The sequence below is a fragment of the Peromyscus californicus genome, unplaced genomic scaffold (assembly GCF_007827085.1).
Source record: "Peromyscus californicus insignis strain IS unplaced genomic scaffold, ASM782708v3 Scaffold_7__1_contigs__length_154581171, whole genome shotgun sequence".
NCBI lineage: Eukaryota > Metazoa > Chordata > Mammalia > Rodentia > Cricetidae > Peromyscus > Peromyscus californicus.
The window spans coordinates 140,301,110-140,319,627 of NW_026294595.1; the positions used below are offsets into that span (position 1 = coordinate 140,301,110).

The following is an 18,518-nucleotide window of genomic DNA, read 5'->3' on the forward strand; positions in this document are numbered from 1 at the left end:
CTGGCTGGCCTAGCACGTCATGCACATAACTCTAAGTTGGTGAGGGGCCCCAGACAGTAAACAACTGGCTGAACCCTGAGCAGTCAGAGTACGTGCAGAAAGGGAGCTACTGCAAGGACTATGTCTTTTGTTCATGGCCCTCCCAGAAACTGTTTGCTCAAGTCTCAGGAAACTGAAACTGAGGCCTGCTCTCTGAGAGAAGACTGACAGCCTGTCATGGCATCTGCCTGGTCCTTTCATTCTGTTCTCTCATTTGCTCTCTCAGCCCAGCTACATCACTTCCTCTTCCTGTCTGTCTGTACAGACCTCCAGACCTTTATGGTTAGTGCTGGGATTAGAGGCATGTATCACCATGCCTGGCTCTGTTCCCAGTGTGGCCTTGAACTCACAGAGATCCAGACAGATCCCTGCCTCCCAAGTGATAGGATTAAGGATGTGTGCTACCATTGCCTGACTTCTACTTAATGTAATGGCTGGCTTTTCCCTCTGATCCTCAGGGAAATTTTATTGGGGGACACAATACATCACCACATGTAGGTTTGCATGCCTGTTGCAGCCGAGTCTTCGGAAGTCAAAAAAGCCCCATTCCCTGGTTGTGTGCGTCTACACAATCTGGTCCACGCTTCCTCCTTTCAGGCAACTTTCTCCTTCTCTCCATCGAGGTAATTAATAGTGATGAGTATGCACCAGCTATTTATCATTCCGGAACGAATTACTACAAACTTAATGATTTAAAGCAAAATTAATCTCCTTATGGTGTATGTGCCTGGCAAAGGTTGAGATCAAGTGTCAGCCAGGAGGACTTGCCAGCCAGGCAGGGTTGGGGGAGGAGGAGGCCTGAGCACGCTGTGGTCTTGGCTGAGGTTCAGTCCTTCACGGGCAGCTGATCTTAGGCCCTCAGTTCCCCACTGGCCAGTGCCTGGAGGCATGGGCACTATACAAGTCAGTAGAGCCTTGCCCTGGGTGGAGGGGCTTCCACAGGGCATCTCACATGTGGCAAGAGGCTTGATCAGAGCGAATGGCTAAGTGATCAGGAGATCAAGAGTAAGGCTGACACTGCCAACTTTTATAACCAGATTGTAAATGGCAGTTTGTCATCTTCCATTTTTTAGAAGCCTATCTCTAGGTCTTGACTACTGGCAAGGAAGCCAGAGAAGTGGATGGCCTTGAGACACCAACGCCAAAGGGCAGGACCATTGGGGTGCATTCGAAAGGTGCTTCCTCCTTGAGAGGGTCAAATGAAGAAAGAGGCCTCCATTTCCTGGAAGAGACAGACAGGGTGCCAGGCAGGTACACATCCCCACAGCAAGTGCGAGCCACAAAGACCAAAAACAGCTAGGCCATTCCAGTCACACATCTTCTGTGGACAGTCTCACAGGAGTGGAACAGCACTTGCTGACTGGATGGTGACAGTTCCACAGAGGAAGAAAGAGCAACCACGTGGGACTGGCCGAGAGGCAGTCCATGAGGAATGGCGGTAAGGTAGGACGGTTGAAAGTGCCACACCAGGAGTGTCATTTCCCAGGAATGGTTGTTACGGTTTGAATTCCAAATGCGTCCCCCACAGGCTCACATAAGAATGTCCAGCTTGCCAGTCTGTCTGTCATGATCTGAGGTGTCTCTGACATGGGTTTTTGCCAGTATGAACTCCAGGCTCAGGGTCCCAGTATCCCAGTGCCTCAGACCAGCAGTCACATAGCTTGCTGCTCCGTGTAATCTCCTGGTGTACATACACTAGGGAGGGCATGAAGAACGTGGGGCCATGTTTCCAAACGGCCCTCCCCATCCCTCTCAGACTGTAAAGGGCCCTGCCCCAGGAGGTCTTGCCTAGACCATCTCTTTGCAGGATATTTGTCTGTGTCCATGGCACTCGAGCCTGCGTGGAGAAAGTACGTGTGTCTACTCGGGAGGCTGGGTTAGTGTGAATACATGAGTGTGAAAGCCTGTGTGTGAACACGGGAGGCTGGGAAAGGCTGCGCTCACTTGAGTGCTGAGCCTGCATGTGGTCTTGGAGTAAGAATCGGTGCCCTTGTCCCCAGCCTAGGTGCAGAGCCAGCTGCCCCCTGATTCCACATGGATGCCCAAAGCCATACAGCAGTAAGCCCAGAACCCTAGATCTCCCTGCCCAGCCGCACGGCACCCCCTTCCAATGTGTAAGTCCTTACCAAGTCTCCTCTGGTTTGCCCACTTGCCTCCATCCAACTATTGTTTGGCCCCAAATGGCCGCATCTCTGCTGCCCAGCTCTCAGCCTGGCTCCTGTACCCATCCGAACTCTTAGCTGTCTCCTTCAATCGGGATAAAACTCCTCGTGCCTGGACTGGGGATAGACTCCGTGGTAGAGCGCTTGCCCAGCACACGGGAGGTCTTAAACGCAGCTCCCAGCATCCTCCCCGCCCACATTCCTGGCTCTGCCCCACCCACTCCCTCCACTTGACCTCTCTGAACTCTTGGGCTCCTCAGCCTTGACTTGTGATGCTCCTTTGTTCCCCTACTGGCTCCTTTGCTGTTCCCTGGGCCTGGTCCATCAGGCCCCCACTGAAGTTTCCCCTCCTTACACCAAGCCAGCCGTCCCCAACGGCCTGGCCCAGCGCCCAGCTTAGTGTTGGACCGCCCTTCCTTATGCAGCTGGCTCTTCTGGCTCCTTTAGTTCATTTTCTTCCGCCGTTAGAAAGAAAACTCCTAAGGAACACGGAGCGTGTCTGCCTTGTTCCCCGGGCCACCCCAAGTCTAGGCTGGTGTTCCTGTGGCTTGTAGGTGCCCAGACCTCCATCAAGAGTGAATGGTGCTGAAGGCCTGGGGTGTCAGAGGTGCTGGGTGGGGGGTGTGTGTGTGTACACATGGGAGAGGCCCATCACAGGGTGTGTGTGTGTGTGTGTGTGTGTGTGTGTGTGTGTGTGTGTACATGGGAGAGGCCTGGCACAGGGTGTGTGGTGTGTGTGTGTACATGGGAGAGGCCTGATATGGTGTGTGTGTACATGGGAGAGGCCTGATATAAAGTGTGTGTGTGTGTTTGTGTGTGTGTGTGTGTACACTGCGAAGGCCAGTGCAGGGTGTGCCACAGTGACTTTGGAAACTATTTGTAGAGTGACTGTCCCTCCCAGGGAAACTTGAAATAAGTTCCCTTGTAGGGCAGCCAGGCAGCCACAGAATTGGCTGTCGCGGGGCGGTCCCAGGCTCCCCCTGTCCCTCCCCCCAGCCTCAGGCCGGGCTGGCCAGCGTGGCGGAGGGAGGGCGCAGGCCCCAGCACTGGGGAAACTTTGTCCGTCGCTGCCACAACAGGGATTTGACCAGGACGTGCCGGGGGGGGGCCCAGAGCCCAGCCCGTACCTCTTGCTAGCTATGGGTAAGTCGGGGCCCCGGAGCTCTGGGCTGGGGGAGCTGCAGGCCTGGGCCTCCCGGGACCCCGCGGAGGGCAAAGCGCTCCTCCCTCCCGTCGTCCATCTGTCAATCCGCCTTCCTGGGGAGTGGCCTGGCCTCAGGGAGCCCCCAGGAGTCCCCGTGAGACGATTCTTCCGACAGGGCTTGGAATGGTTCTGCAGACAGTGTCGCTTTGGGGTGCTGAGGCTGCGGGGGGGGGGGGGGGGGCGGGGGGTGTCTGGGAAGACTGCAGATCTGCAGACTGGGCCATGCGCCCAGGGAGCCAAACCAGCCGGCAGGTTGCTAAGCACCTCAGTGCTGGGTACTGCACTAGGTCAGGGCACTGACAGGTATGGGTTCCATAGAACTCCTGTGCTGGGTTTGACTTCAGTGAGAGGAGGCAGGTCCACCAATGCATGTCTTTGCCACTTCAGGGGCCCAAGATTTCTGTTAACTTCTCTAGATTCCAACACTCAAAGGGAGAGTCAGTTCCTCACTCTCCGGTGGGCATATAGTTCACGACACACACACACACACACACACACACACACACACACACACACACACACACACACACACAAGCTGGGACACTGAACAAGGGAGACTGCTCTCAGTCTTGGAGGTGAGGAGCTGGGGGAACAGGTAGTGAACAGGATGCGGTGGAACATACAGGGGTATGAAGGCCGGGAGCTGTGTTTCTTGGGTAGCTCAGGGGGCTAAGGTAGACCTGAAACATTACCCAGAAGTGGGTTTCGCTGAGCCCTGGGGGACCAGCTTCCAGGTGGCAGGAATGTACAGTGAGGTCCAAGCCAGGGGGCCAGCAGCTCAGTGGATAAGGGGAGGGGGCTGGGCGGTGAGTAGGGGGCAGATTGTGCAGGGCTCTGAGGGCTGTGAAGAAAAGTTTGGATGTCATTCCAAATGACTGGGGAAGCTGGAGGTTTTAAGCTGCAGTAGTGAATGGGGTAACTTGAATTGCCTGTTAAAACCCTAGCGAGGCTGTTCAGTGAGAGCCATAGTAGCTAACATTGGATATAGCTAGTATCCCATTTGTAGATAATGAGGTTCAGAATGGTCCATTCTCTGACAGCCATAGCAGAGAATAAACATCCTCATTCTAAAAGGGAAGAACAGGGAATTAGCAAGGAAAAATTGGGCCAAAGCAAGACTCCAACCCAGAAAGGCAATTAGTAGTTCCCGGAGATCCAGGCCTGGCATCTGGGACTCATGGCGTCATGAGCTTCCATGGGCTTAAACAGCCTTGTCTCCATCAACTGAGAGACTAAAGGCCCCTGTCTGAGCTGGCTCCTCTGTGGCTTTTCCTTGGGGTATGGTCCACATTTCTGGTACCTCTAGCTTCCTGGGGTTTCCACACCAACATTCTGCCATCAGTTCCAGGAGCAGCAGGGTCCCCTGGGATCCACGGCTGCAGTGGCCTCAGAGACCCTGGCCAGCTGATCATGGTGATATAAACCCTGAGGAAACCACTTCCTAGGTGGTTCTGGGCCAACACGGTACCCCCAGGGGCTCTCAGTACCCCAAGGAAAGCCTTTTTAATTAAGTTTCTAGCTTTGTTGCTTCTGTGGCTGGGACTTGGTGGCTTCCTGAGGTGCCCACAAAGTCTCCTACCTGTCGTCCCAATACAGTGTGCTTGGCTTACTTTTTAATGGTGTGACTCTCTTCAGAGACCTTGCATTCCTCAGCTCCAGCTTTACACAGGCTTCTCAGACTGGACGGCTCTGCTCTTGCTCCCAACTCTTACTGTTAACCTGGCAAAAAGCAGCTGGCAACAGCTGTGTCATAGCCTGAATGCTAGACTACTTGAATTCCTCTAACAACCAGCTTAATATTAAAATTGTGTTTTGTTTTGTTTTTTGAGACAGGGGTTCTCTGTGTAGCTTTGCGCCTTTCCTGGAACTCGCTTTGGAGACCAGGCTGGCCTTGAACTCACAGAGATCCGCCTGGCTCTGCCTCTCGAGTGCTGGGATTAAAGGCGTGCCCCACCACTGCCCAGCCTAAAAATATTAATATTAAAAATCACTTCTAAAAAATCTTCTGTGTGTGTGTGTGTGTGTGTGTGTGTGTGTGTGTGTGTGTGTGTGTGTGTGTGTGGAGAGAGAGAGAGAGAGAGAGAGAGAGAGAGAGAGAGAGGATGTGTGTAGATAGGTAAGAAGAGGAATACAGGAGTACACGTGCCGTGCTGTGAATATGGAGGTCAGAGAACAAACAGCCGTTGGAAATCCATTCTCTTTCCTCCTTGTCGAGAGAGGGTCTCTGGTTATTTTTGTGAGCTCCAGGATTGCTGCCCCCAAGCCTCTGGGTGATACTACTGTCTCTGCCTCCCACCTTGCCAGAGGAATGCTGGATTACAGATGTGACAACCTCATCTGGCTGTCTGCAGGCTCTAGGATTCAGACTCCTGCTGTCAGGCCTGTTCAGGAAGCGTTTTTACCTCCTGAACCTTCTCACTGGGCCTAAAGTGTGACATTTAAATTTAGCTTCCCACAGACTCTCAGGCTGTGGACAAATTGTACATAAATTCTCTGTTGGAATGTAACAGATGGCCTCTAGTCCAATTCTGAATAGGATTTTAATTCCTGTTTGAAGTCTCACAGGCCTGGCCATCACTGTCTGTATTCTTGTTGGTGCTCTGGTCTTCCCAGTTCCTACTGGACACACTCATTAAGCCCTGATGATAGCATTCTTGGGAATCTCTAGTCATATCTCTAAACTCTTTCAAAACCCTCATACAAACCAGTTCCATAGGTCTAAGAACCATGTGGGCAGGTACGGCCACAGCAACAATCCCACTTCTGGTACCAATTTCCTGTATCAGTTACTTTCCGTGACTGCAAATGAAATACCCAAGAGAATATCTTGAAAGTAGGCAAAGTATTTTTTACTTCACGTTTCAGAGTGTTTGGTTTTGTTTACTGCCTCCAAATAGGTCCCACATCCTAATGTTTCCAGGACCTTCCCAAATAATTCCATCAGCTGGGGCTCAAGTTCCCCTATAACATGAGCTTTTTGTGGGGACAATTCATATATAAGCTGTAACAGTCACCTCATGAATCTTGACAGAACCTCTGAGAGTGAACTCCAGGGACCAAAGGAGGGGAGGACAGTGGGGCCAGGCAGCAGTTTTGGAGTGATGAATGGCAGGACGTTGGGTAAGGGTAAGGAAGAGGTGGAAATAGGGATGAGTTTTCCACCATGAACGTTTGCCTCCGCATAAAAATTGACTGACGGCTGGGAAGAGGCGGGACTGAGAGAACAGGACCAAATCCTACCACACAAGCTTTTGTTAATTGGGAGTGCCTACCACCCGGCTTCAGCTTTGGGGAAGGCTCCTCCCCTTTCTGCTCATGAGTTTATTCCCTCATCGGTAATTCTGAAGCACACCTCATAAAGTTGTGGAGAGACCCAAATGAGTTATTAAGCTTGGTGATCAAAGCAGTACTGAGACCAGAGACTGCTCTCCGTAAATCTGGCTATCATATTACCAAAGTTCTCCTTGGGTCTGGAGTCGGGGGTGGGGGGGGTGGGGGGGGGGAGTGACAGATGCTGCTGGCTGCTCCTAGATGCTTCCAGAAATATCTATGTTTAAATGTATGACTTAAACCTAAGAATGACCTGTACAACTTCAATGCCAATGTGGGAGTCACCGAACACATGAGTTGTTAAGATTATTACTATTAATAATAAAAGGAATTTTCTTCTGAAGGTCATGGGCACTAATTTACTTATTTTTCTAAGTAAATTAATGGAAAATGAAACCTGAGGCCCTCCATCACATTAGCTGCCATTCAAGTGCCCAGTTGTTCAACACACACACACACACACACACACACACACACACACACACACACACACACCACACACTCGCAGCTGGTTACCTCCCTGTGTAACAGGGCAGGTGCAGAAGTTTCTGTGTTCTAGAACATTCTCTTAGACAGCACTGCTGTTGGATGACAGGAAATGGATCTGTGGTGTGTGTGTGTGTGTGTGTGTGTGTGTGTGTGTGTGTGTGTGTGTGTGTAAATAGCAGCCCCAAACTTAATCCATGTGTGAAATGATGCTTGAAGAAGCAGCATCTTGGGTGAGTAGAGGGCCGAGTGGGCAGTGTGGAGAGCGTGGCTGATACATATAAGTTGATCTTTGCAAAGCAGGAACTCTAGGCTGAACTGGAAAGCATCCAGTTCTAACTGGTTAGGGTCATGTGATCTGGAAACAGGGATCTGAAGACGGGGTGCCCCTGCACGTCTAAAGGAAGGAACCTACCCACCTTGAGGGCGTGTTAGCTGAGGGATCGTGGCTGACAGACACTGGGTCACTGCTCTGTGCTTTCTCCAGTGTCTGCTCACAGTCCCTTTATAATCCCCACTGTCTGTGAGTCTGTCTCTTTCTCACTCTGTGCAAACCCTCAAGGCGTAGTGGATTCTCCCACTCCCTCACCATTTCATTAACATCTGCTTTTAAATTCATGAGTTCCACGTCTTCCTTGGGGCTGTTTCATTTGCAATTTTACTAGTTTCCTTACTTGAAGATGTAATTTATTGCTGGGTTATTTTGGGGCCTCTGATAAAAATCACCTGGCTGCCTCTTTGACTTCATCCCACAGTCTTGGGCATGTGACCCTTCTGTTCCCTGTAGATGGCTATTTTTATCTTATTCCTCCTCTGCTGGTCTTCTGTGTTCTCCTGCCTTAACCTATGGCCTGCTGGGTCACGGCCTATTTAATGTCTCATAGGAACACATAGTTTCATGATTCCCCCACCGAGACAGGGTTTCTCTGTGTAGCCCTGGCTGTCCTAGAACTCACTCTGTAGATCAGGCTGGCCTTAAACTCACAGAGATCTGCCTGACTCTGCCTCTCGAGTCAGTGCTGGGACTAAAGGTATGAGCTACCACCACGGCCTGGCTTAGTTTCCTGATTCTTAAGGAGGGAAGTAACTGGTCAGATGTGCACCCTGATTGCCACCAACTGATTTTCCTGTCCTTGGCAGTGTTGAGGATAGAACCCAGGGCTTCATTCACCGTAGGTAAGCACTCTACTGCTGAACTGTACTCCCAGCCCTACACAGTGCTTTCTAGAGTTCCTTGTTATCCAAACACTTTCTATTGAAGCCGGGCCAAATGGCATGAACCCGTAGTCCCAATTACTTGGAAAGCCAAGACAAAGTGATCTTTTGAGCCCAGAAGTTTGAGGCCAGCCTGGGCATCATGGAGAGTACTCAGAGAGGGAAAGAGACTGATCTAGTGTCACACAATTGGCGAGCTATGACAGTAGAGTTTTCTCTAACATATTGTCCTGACCTCATTACTACGAATATTAAGGCGACTTTGCATTCCCCTTCAATTCCCCCAACTTAAAGGAAAAAAAAAAAAACAAAAATAAAAACAAAACAGTAACTGGACAGTGGTGGCGCATGCCTTTAATTCCAGCACTCGGGAGGCAGAGCCAGGCAGATCTCTGTGAGTTCGAGGCTGGCCTGGGCTACCAAGTGAGTTCCAGGAAAGGCGCAAAGCTACACAGAGAAACCCTGTCTAGAAAAGCCAAAAAAAAAAAAAATTAGACCACCAGTTACTTTACTCCCTGTGTAAGTTATCGAAGGCTCGTGTCCCCTAAGAATGAGATCCTCATTGTCCTGCTGACCCAAGGAATCCATGAACTGGCCCTTGTTCATGGCAGCAAACATCCTCTCCGACCTCAAGTCTCCCCTCACTCACCCTTGCTGGACTCCAGCCTCTCCACCGTTGCAGATCAGCCCAGAGCTCCAAAGCTCTCCAACCCCACCTTAGCTCCGCCCTTACTGTGTGACCTTGAGAATTTTTTTTTCTAACCTCTCTGTTCTGCTCAGATGATGCTGATGATGCGAGAGGGTTGCTGTGAGAATTCATTGAGGGAAGCTGAGCACAGCTTTCACAACAGTCTGGTCCTTTGTGAGGGAAAGGGGGAGGCAGAGTAGACAAGTCGGCTGTCTGGATGGATGGGTGGATGGATGGATGGATGGATGGATGGATGGATGGATGGATGGGTGGGTGGGTGGGTGGATGGGTGGGTGGATGGATGGATGGGTGGATGGGTGGATGGATGGATGGATGGATGGATGGATGGGTGGGTGGGTGGATGGATGGATGGATGGATGGATGGATGGGTGGGTGGGTGAGTGGATGGATGGGTGGATGGGTGGATGGGTGGATGGGTGGATGGGTGGGTGGATGGATGGATGGATGGGTGGATGGGTGGGTGGATGGATGGATGGGTGGATGGGTGGGTGGATGGATGGATGGGTGGATGGGTGGATGGGTGGGTGGATGGATGGATGGATGGGTGGATGGGTGGGTGGGTGGGTGGATGGATGGATGGATGGATGGGTGGATGGATGGATGGATGGGTGGATGGGTGGGTGGATGGATGGATGGATGGGTGGATGGGTGGGTGGGTGGGTGGGTGGATGGATGGATGGATGGATGGGTGGGTGGGTGGGTGAATGGAAGGATGGATGGATGGATGGACGGACAGACGGACGGACGGGTGGGTGGATGGATGGATGGGTGTATAGATAGATGGATATGTGAGTTGATGGAAGAGAGAAAGGAGAGAGAGGAAGTGAAGGGAAGAGAAGTAGTTGACTGACTGATCAGATGTCTGTATGTATAGGTAGATGGGTGGAGAGAGGGAGGGTGTGGGGAGACGGGCAGAATAAATAGATGTCTGTCTAGATGGTTAGAGGGGTGGAAAGCTAAGTAGTGTGTCAATGGAAGGAAGGGAAGGAGGGATGGTAGAGGGAGGGAGGGAGGAAGGGAGGGAGGAAGGGAGGGCAGGCAGTTGAACAGTAGACAGCTGGATAGATGGAGGGTTGGCACACAGAAGGGAGGGTGTGATGCACAGACCCTCCGGTGAGGGAGGGTGTGATGCACAGACTCCAGCCCTGTCACTTTTGTTTTCCAGGCCATCGCCCACCTGTCCTCCTGCTCTGTGCCTCTGTGTCCCTGCTGGGTGGCCTGACCTTTGGCTATGAACTGGCGGTCATTTCCGGTGCCCTGCTACCACTACAGCTGGACTTTGGGCTGAGTTGCCTGGAACAGGAGCTCCTGGTGGGCAGTCTACTCTTGGGGGCGCTCCTCGCTTCCCTGGTTGGGGGCTTCCTCATTGACCGCTATGGCAGGAGACGGGCCATCCTGGGGAGCAATGTGGTGCTGCTGGCTGGCAGCCTGATTCTGGGTCTGGCCGGCTCCCTACCCTGGCTGCTCCTGGGCCGCTCATCCGTTGGCTTCGCCATCTCACTGTCTTCCATGGCTTGCTGTATCTACGTCTCAGAGCTGGTGGGGCCGCGGCAGCGGGGTGTTCTGGTGTCACTCTATGAGGTGGGCATCACTGTGGGCATCCTGTTTTCTTATGCTCTCAACTATGTGCTGGCTGGCAGCCCTTGGGGCTGGAGGCACATGTTTGGCTGGGCAGCTGCACCCGCTCTCCTGCAATCGCTCAGCCTCCTTCTCCTCCCTGCTGATGCACAGGGCACAGCAGCCCACCAAGACCTCATTCCGCTCCAGGGAGGGGAGGCCAGCAAACCAGGCCTGGGGAAGCCACGGTACACCTTTCTGGATCTCTTCAAGACCCGGGACAGCATGCGGAGCCGGACTGTAGTAGGATTGGGACTGGTGCTATTCCAGCAGCTAACAGGACAGCCCAACGTGCTATATTATGCCTCCACCATCTTCAGCTCTGTGGGCTTCCATGGAGGCTCCTCAGCTGTGCTGGCTTCTGTGGGGCTTGGTACTGTGAAGGTGGCTGCCACCCTGACCGCCACGGGGCTGGTGGACCGTGCAGGCCGTAGGGCCCTTCTCCTTTCTGGATGTGCTCTCATGGCCTTGTCTGTCAGTGGCATAGGCCTGGTCAGCTTTGCTGTGTCTCTGGACTCAGGCCCCAGTTGCCTGGCCACATCCAATGCCAGTCGGCAGATGGACCTGCCTCAAAGCTCAGGTCTGCTTAAGGGTTCATCTCCACCACCAGGACTACGAACCAGTGGGGACCAAGGACAACCAGTACTGTCAATCACTGAGACGACCAAGCCCCATCCAGTCACCACGGTATCCCTGGGACCAGCTCTTAGTGCCACCTCCCCAGTTCCCCCGGGTCCCATCTTGGAGCACACCCTGCTATGCTGGTCTGCACTGGTTTGCATGATGGTCTATGTGAGTGCCTTCTCCTTCGGATTTGGACCAGGTAGGAGGTAAATCCAGAGCTTTCTGTCCCTTTTAGTGGGCCTTGTCAGTCTCCGGACACACGAGCTTTAATGGTGGGTGACTGAGGCTTCGGGGTTCCTTATATCAAGGGGTTCCTCCAGAGCTGAAGCTTAACTATACTTGCAAGTTTTTAAGCCTCCCCACCCCCATCACCAAATTTGAAAACAGGTCTCTTCAAATCTTGGATCTATCCCTAAGTGGCTCCATCAGAAGAGTTTATCTGATAGGAGTCAGATTAAAACCAGACACACCAGTTTGCCTAGGACCCTTCTGTTCTTGGCACTGAACATCTTGTGTCCCAAGAACTTGAGACTGTGGCCACTCATGGGATTCTCACAGGGGTTTGGGGGTGTGCAGCTGGGAGACTCTGAGCCAGAGAATGTGGCACAGGGCTCAGCTAATGAGGACAGGAGGTGGCCTATCCAGTTCACGGGTGCCCACAAACTCTCTTGCTCTCGCCCTAGTGACCTGGCTGGTCCTCAGTGAGATTTATCCAGTGGAGATCCGTGGGAGAGCCTTCGCCTTCTGCAGCAGCTTCAACTGGGCGGCCAACCTCCTCATCAGCCTTTCCTTCCTCGACCTCATCGGTGAGTACTCTGCCTCAGCCCAGGCCACGTCCATCTGGACCTAGGGACAGTTTTCACCAAAGCTAAAGCTCCCAAACTGGCTGGGTCACAGCGGCGTGAGACTTGATACAGCCCAGCTTGTGAACCAAAAGGGAATTTTCCATCTCCAACCACCTGAGTGAGTGGGGTGGGTGGCCTTAGACAGCGCCAGTCGTGGGTTTTCCCACCTCAGGGACTGACCTTGACTCTTCCTCAGCTGTTCACAGTCATTCCTGCCTCACGGTATAAAGGTGGCTGCCAGCAGGCCTCTAGTGCAGCCCGAGTCCCGAGCCCAGCCCTCATTGGCTCAACAAGATCACTTGTCCCTCCCAGAGCCAATGGCTGGTGCTATTCTGATGTCCAGGGCTCCTTTAAGTCTGGACAGTTCTTAGGACGGGGTTACTTTTCTACTCCCCACGGCCAAGTGTTTCCATGTCTAGCTCTTGAGGCTGTGGGGACATTTTGGAAAAGCCACTCACATGGCGGTCTCCCAGCCTTCCTTCTCCCTGCTGCCCCTGTCTCCAGACATTTTTGTGTGGGGTGGGTGAACAAGACAGAAGGAGGAGGGAGGGGAGGGAGGGGAGGGAGGAGAGACTCATCGTGAGTCCTGCCCTACCCTCAACTCCATTTCACAGATGAGGAAATGTGTAATTCCCAAGTCCAGCCAGTTGTCAGAGGACCGGAGCCTGGCCCTCCAAACCAGCCCAGGGCAGATCCCACCGCTCAGGGAAGCTGATGGAAGGGTGGTCTTGGCTGCCAGAGAGAAAGGCACCCACACAGAACATGATATCCCCCTCTACAGAGTCGCTTCCTTCAAACCCCCTCTCTCTGTCATGGGCCCCCTGACTTTAGAGGCCTCTGGGGACATCACTGATGTGGTCCTTAGCCTTGGGTAGAGCCCTCTGTTCTGGGCCGGAGGAGTGGTTCCTATCTTCCTGCTCTCCCGGACACAGAGTCACCCTTTGTGGCCTTGTGGAGCAGAAGCTCTGCAGCCACCGTTGCCATGGCTAGTCCCTGCAGCCAGCCACACCTCCACTCAGGTGTCCTGACTCCGAGGGACCTCTCCCTCCGTACAAGTTGCCCTTACCATGCTGGTGGCCTCAGCCTCGGTGACAGCCAGGGGCTTGGCAGGCATTCTGCAAAGTCCCCGGCCCTTGCAAGGGTGAACTGTTGGTTCTGTACCCAGGACCTGTTGGGTAGCCTGGGCCTCAAGAGCAGGGTGCTCAGCTCCTGGCCCACACTCTCAACATTGTGTCCCAAGGTGCCATCGGCTTGGCCTGGACCTTCCTGATCTATGGGCTGACTGCTGTCCTTGGCCTGGCCTTCATCTACTTGCTTGTTCCTGAAACGAAAGGGCAGTCACTGGCTGAGATAGAGCAGCAGTTCCAGATGAACAGGTACGTGGTGGGTGGGGCCGGGGCCAGGGACAGAGCCGCAAAAGTGGGCCCGTCAGGACCTCAGGGCCCTCTTCCTTTTGCCAGATGCTCACATCTCCTCCTGCCTTGCTGACATTGTCCCCAAGCCATTTTCCTTCAGCTGTTTTGTACCATCTGACAGTGGCTTTGCATTGACCTAAAGGCTCCACTCCCGGGTGTGTGTGTGTGGTGAAGGGATAAACCCGGGCTTTGCATGTGTAGCCAAGCATTCTAGCCCTGGGCTACATCCTGCTTTTGAGACAGGATGCTGCCATATAGTCCACCACATCAACTTAGGGCTTGCTGTGGAGTTCAAGCCGACCTCATACTTGCAGGCTTCCTGCCACCATGCCAGGCTCTCACAGGAACTGAAAGTTAATTACAAACCCCCAGAGTATTGGAATCTTGAAACCACCGAATCTTAGACTCGTGGGCTTTGGAGAAAAGAACATAGCTGAGGGCTTAGTCCGTGTTCCACCAGGTGTTTATACTAAGTCCTTGCAGCGATGTCCCAGGCAGGGTTTGAGGCCTTTGGGGCTGCAGCAGAGGTCAAGAATGACGAGGTGCTGTCCTCAGTGAATTGCTGTTCAAGTTGGGAAGGGGCAGAAAATAAGTCAACAGACCATTGAAGAGGAGTGGTCTAAACTGATGATAATTAATGAGAAGAAACATGAAGCCGCATACTTGCTGGGAGGCCAGGCTAGCACAGAGAGGGACAGAGGATCGGGGTTGTGGCTCAGTTAGAGCGAGGACCTTTCTGAGTAGAGGCGACTTCCGTCAGTGAGGAGGGGAGGCAGCCACGTAAAGATGAGGCGAGGGGTATCCTAGGTGGAGGGAGTAGCTGATGCAAAGACCCTGAGGTGGGATCCTGTCTGACTCGGGCAAGGAACAAGAGATCCCTCCCGTGGGACTGGAAGAGGGAGGGAGGAGGGTGGAAGGTCAGAGCAGCCAGATGGAGTTAGACCACTTCCAGTCTGGAGGTCGCAAACAGGATTTCAGAGTCTTAGCACCCTGGGAGAAAAGAGGGGGGACAGGCGCCCCGGACGGGATGCTGCAGTGATGAGAAAATGCCCTCAACTTTCTTACAGTCCAGGTTCCTGGCTGCCTGTTCTATTTCTGAGATGGCCTGGAGGGGTTTTTTTTTTTTTTTTTTTTTTTTTGGTTTTTCGAGACAGGGTTTCTCTGTGTAGCTTTGCGCCTTTCCTGGAACTCACTTGGTAGCCCAGGCTGGCCTCGAACTCACAGAGATCCGCCGGCCTCTGCCTCCCGAGTGCTGGGATTAAAGGCGTGCGCCACCACCGCCCGGCCTGGAGGGGTTTTTTAAAAGTCATTGTAATATTGAGCCAGCCTGCCGCTGAGAGGAACAGGTGGGGGTGGGGTGAGGGGATAGGCTGGCCTCCCAGAGACAGAACTCGCAGCAGATGTGATGTGGGCATAGTGCAGCTCCTTTAGCTAGGGTGTTGGTGTTTGGGTTGTTGACCAGAGGTGTATTTAGAATTCCCCAGGCACATGGTGACCCTGCTTGCAGAGGGTGGGGGTATCCTGTGGCATCCAGTGCTTTTATCCTGGGTCCTGGAACAGTGGCAGGCACACCCCAGTCATGTGTGACCCAGCTCTATGAATGAGTGAAATGGAGTTCAGGGCAGCCCGTGACTGAGCTGTACCTGCCTGAGTGGGGGGAAGGGGGGAAGGCAGGTGACTTCAGAGCTGGGTGGGGAGGGAGAATGTTCTGGGAGGAGGGAAGAGCAAGGCCCTGGCTGGAGTGATGGCCATTCTGATGCTTGAGAGAGTCACAGGAGGCCAGTGTGGCTGTGATGTTAGGCTGAGCATTACGCAGGTCCTCACAGGGACATGAAAGGGTGTGGCTTTGAGCTTGGAAAGGGCACCATGGCTGGGATGGAGACACAGCAAGCCCGGAGGAGCTGCACAGGCTGGAGAACAGGGGCATGCATGTTAGGAAGGAATCAGGAAGGGGTGGAACAGGGTGGGGGCTGTGATGTCCTTTGCTTCCTGCCCAGGGAAGGCCGCAGGCCTGCTGCTCTCTGATCCTTGGTTTCCTTGACAGGTTCCCTCTGCGCTTTGGCCACAGGCAGAACCCCAGTGGTATCCAGTACCACCGTCTGGAGGTCTCCTCAGCCTCCTGAGGCTCCTGTCTGCTTGGAAGGTGCTGGCACATTGGTTTCTGCAGCTCCAACTTCCTGCCTACCGGGGCCTGGAACTCATGATCCAGGTTTCCTTCTGTAGTGGCCCTGCCCCAAAGGGTGCCTCTTGCTGGGGTGAGAGATGAACCCTCTACTCTTTGTTTTGGGTGTGAGAGTCCAGGGACTCTGGAAGATCCGGCTCCATGCTTCGGTTTCCCTGTGGAGTTGGCTTGTCTGCAGTGTTTATAATGACATCCTCTGTGGTGTCTTCACCAAGGGCTTCTCAGATGACCCGGGAAGGAAGTGTCTTCCGCCGCCAGCCCTGAGCCAGCGGAGACTGCAAGTGTCTGCCTTCCTTGTCCACTTGCCAGGGTCTTAGTGATCGGGAGCCTGTTTGGGTCATTCCCTTCCTCTTACCCAGGATATTTATCGGGCCCTGGGACTCTGACTGAGGCCAAGAGGCTGTTGCTAGGATGGCTTTATGACCCTGGCCTCAGTTTCCTCCACGTGTTGCACAGAAGCCTAGACTAGGCTGCTCCTAAGTCTCAGAGCAGGGACATCAAACACTCAGCGAGGGCTCTGTCACGTCACATGGTCCTGGGACAGAAGCTTTGTTAATAGAGAGTGTACCTAGATTCGAGAGTCAGGACCCCGGAATGCAAGAGCTGGCCCCCATCATGCGACAAGTGCCAGGGTAGGGCAGGGAGCTTTGAAGGAAGAAAGAAGGGACTGGAGGGACTCACCCAGGTGTTGGTGGTTGTGGCTTCTACTTTGGGTGCTATTGACGTCCTCAAGCCTCAGTTTCTCCATCTGTAGAATGGGCAGAGTTGTGCCCCTCAGAATATATTGACTTCCCCCATCTCCTTCAGAAGGGTCTTTAGTGAGCTCTGGGGGCTTCTGCCCACTGTGTTACACAGGGCACCTCCTTTGGGGCATTGTAAGGAGTCAGTCAGCTGGAATCCAGCAAGTGGCTGGGGTCAGAGGTCGCATAAGGAAGACGTAAAAAAGATAGAGTTGGTTCCTGGACACTGGGTAGCTGGCCTCACTGGCACTGTAAGTCACACCCTTTTGGTTCCCAAGCCTGGCCCAGTGACCTTGCTCTTCTTCTAGATACTTCATTTATAGCTAGAGGCATGCTGGATTCAGCTTGTGCTGGCTGGCCCCTCAGAGCCACCGGCCACACACTCAAGACTTCTACAAACTGGTTGCTAAGCACTGCCATTATTTAAAAAATTAATTTATAATAAGCAATTGATGTAATTCTAATAGTCAATACTCAGACTTCATCATCTCCCACCAGGTGTGGTGGCACACGCCTGTGATTCCAGCACTCAGGAGACTGAGGCTGGAGGATTGAGCGTTCTGGGCCAGTCCGGTTTTAAACCTTGTCCCGCTAAATACGTAGGTAAATACAAAAGGCAAACCCCTGTTGCCACCCAATTTCTCCCTCCTCCATGCTGCTGGATCGTCCTCATGTGTGTCTGATGGAGATGGAGGGAGGTTCTGTGCATTTTACTGCTTCTCATTCAGTGCCGTCACAGTAAACGCCTGGGTGCGTCTTTGCCTTCCAGAGGCCAGGGAACACTGCAGACCAGGGCGTGGTCTATTGTCTGGTTGATTTTTCTGGAGATGAGAGCTGCCGGGTCAAGGGTTAAGGTGCCTCCCGTGTGTAGCTGGTATATTGAAAACAGCACAGAAAACGGGGCGTGTGTGAAGATTCCTCCCCTCTGATCAGTTCAGCAGACACCTGTCCGTGGCCTCGATGGAGGGAGGGCTCTGATGTATATCTGACCTTCGGGAATGTGTGTCCATCGCCTGTCTAGCCCCAACTGCACACTGCTTATGGAACACTCTTTAGATGAAATATTTTCCCACACAAATACATGCATTTTAAAATAAATTATTTTGAACAAAGATGTATGTGGTGATTTATATTTCTACACAAATGCACATTTATTGTTTATTAAGTGTCAAGGGCAAAGTTGTGACCTAGATAACATCCCTGTTCTTTTTTTTTTTTTTTTAAAGATTTATTTATTATTTATACAATGTTCTGTCTGTGTGTATGACTACAGGCCAGAAAAGGGCACCAGATCTCATTACAGATGGTTGTGAGCCACCATGTGGTTGCTGGGAATTGAACTCAGGACCTCTGGAAGAGTAGCTGGTGCTCTTAACCTCTGAGCCATCTCTCCAGCCCAACATCCCTGTTCTTATTCTAACATTCTGGTCGAGTGCTTGATCCATGAGAAATAAAAAAGGAGATGGAGAGGGGAAAAAGAGGGAGAGAAAAAGGAATGGAGCGAGGAAAACTCATTGATAGACAGATACTGGACAGTAGGTAGGTGATAGATAGGTAAGAGATTACGGACAACAGACTGACAGATGACACATAGGTGATAATAAATGAGAGGGTTTGTGATCCCGGCACTTGGGAAGCAGAGTCAGGCAGATCTCTGTGAGTTTGAGGCCAGCCTGGGCTACAGAGCGAGATCCAGGACAGGCACCAAAACTACACAGGGAAACCTTGTCTGAAAAAACAAAACATAATAAAACAAAATAAAATAAAATGAAAGATGAAGGGCTGAAGCAACAGCGTGGGGTCACCTGTACATGCAGCTGGAGTGTCAAGCTCCTCTGTGTGACGTGTGCATGTGTACACACACACACCACACCACACACACACACACACACACACACCACACACACACACCACACCACACACACACACACACACACACACACACACACA

General features: G+C 52.6%; 1 protein-coding gene across 1 annotated transcript; it reads left to right on the plus strand.

The window, feature by feature from the left end:
• The first annotated feature begins 2,938 nt into the window (after window positions 1-2,938).
• Slc2a10 (solute carrier family 2 member 10) lies at window positions 2,939-17,679 on the plus strand. The gene is made up of 5 exons (XM_052725417.1): window positions 2,939-3,344; window positions 10,311-11,585; window positions 12,070-12,192; window positions 13,472-13,607; window positions 15,691-17,679. Exons 1-5 carry the CDS (start codon window positions 3,341-3,343, stop codon window positions 15,767-15,769), a joined length of 1,617 nt encoding a protein of 538 aa, XP_052581377.1. The 5' UTR covers window positions 2,939-3,340; the 3' UTR covers window positions 15,770-17,679.
• The last annotated feature ends 839 nt before the right edge of the window (window positions 17,680-18,518 follow it).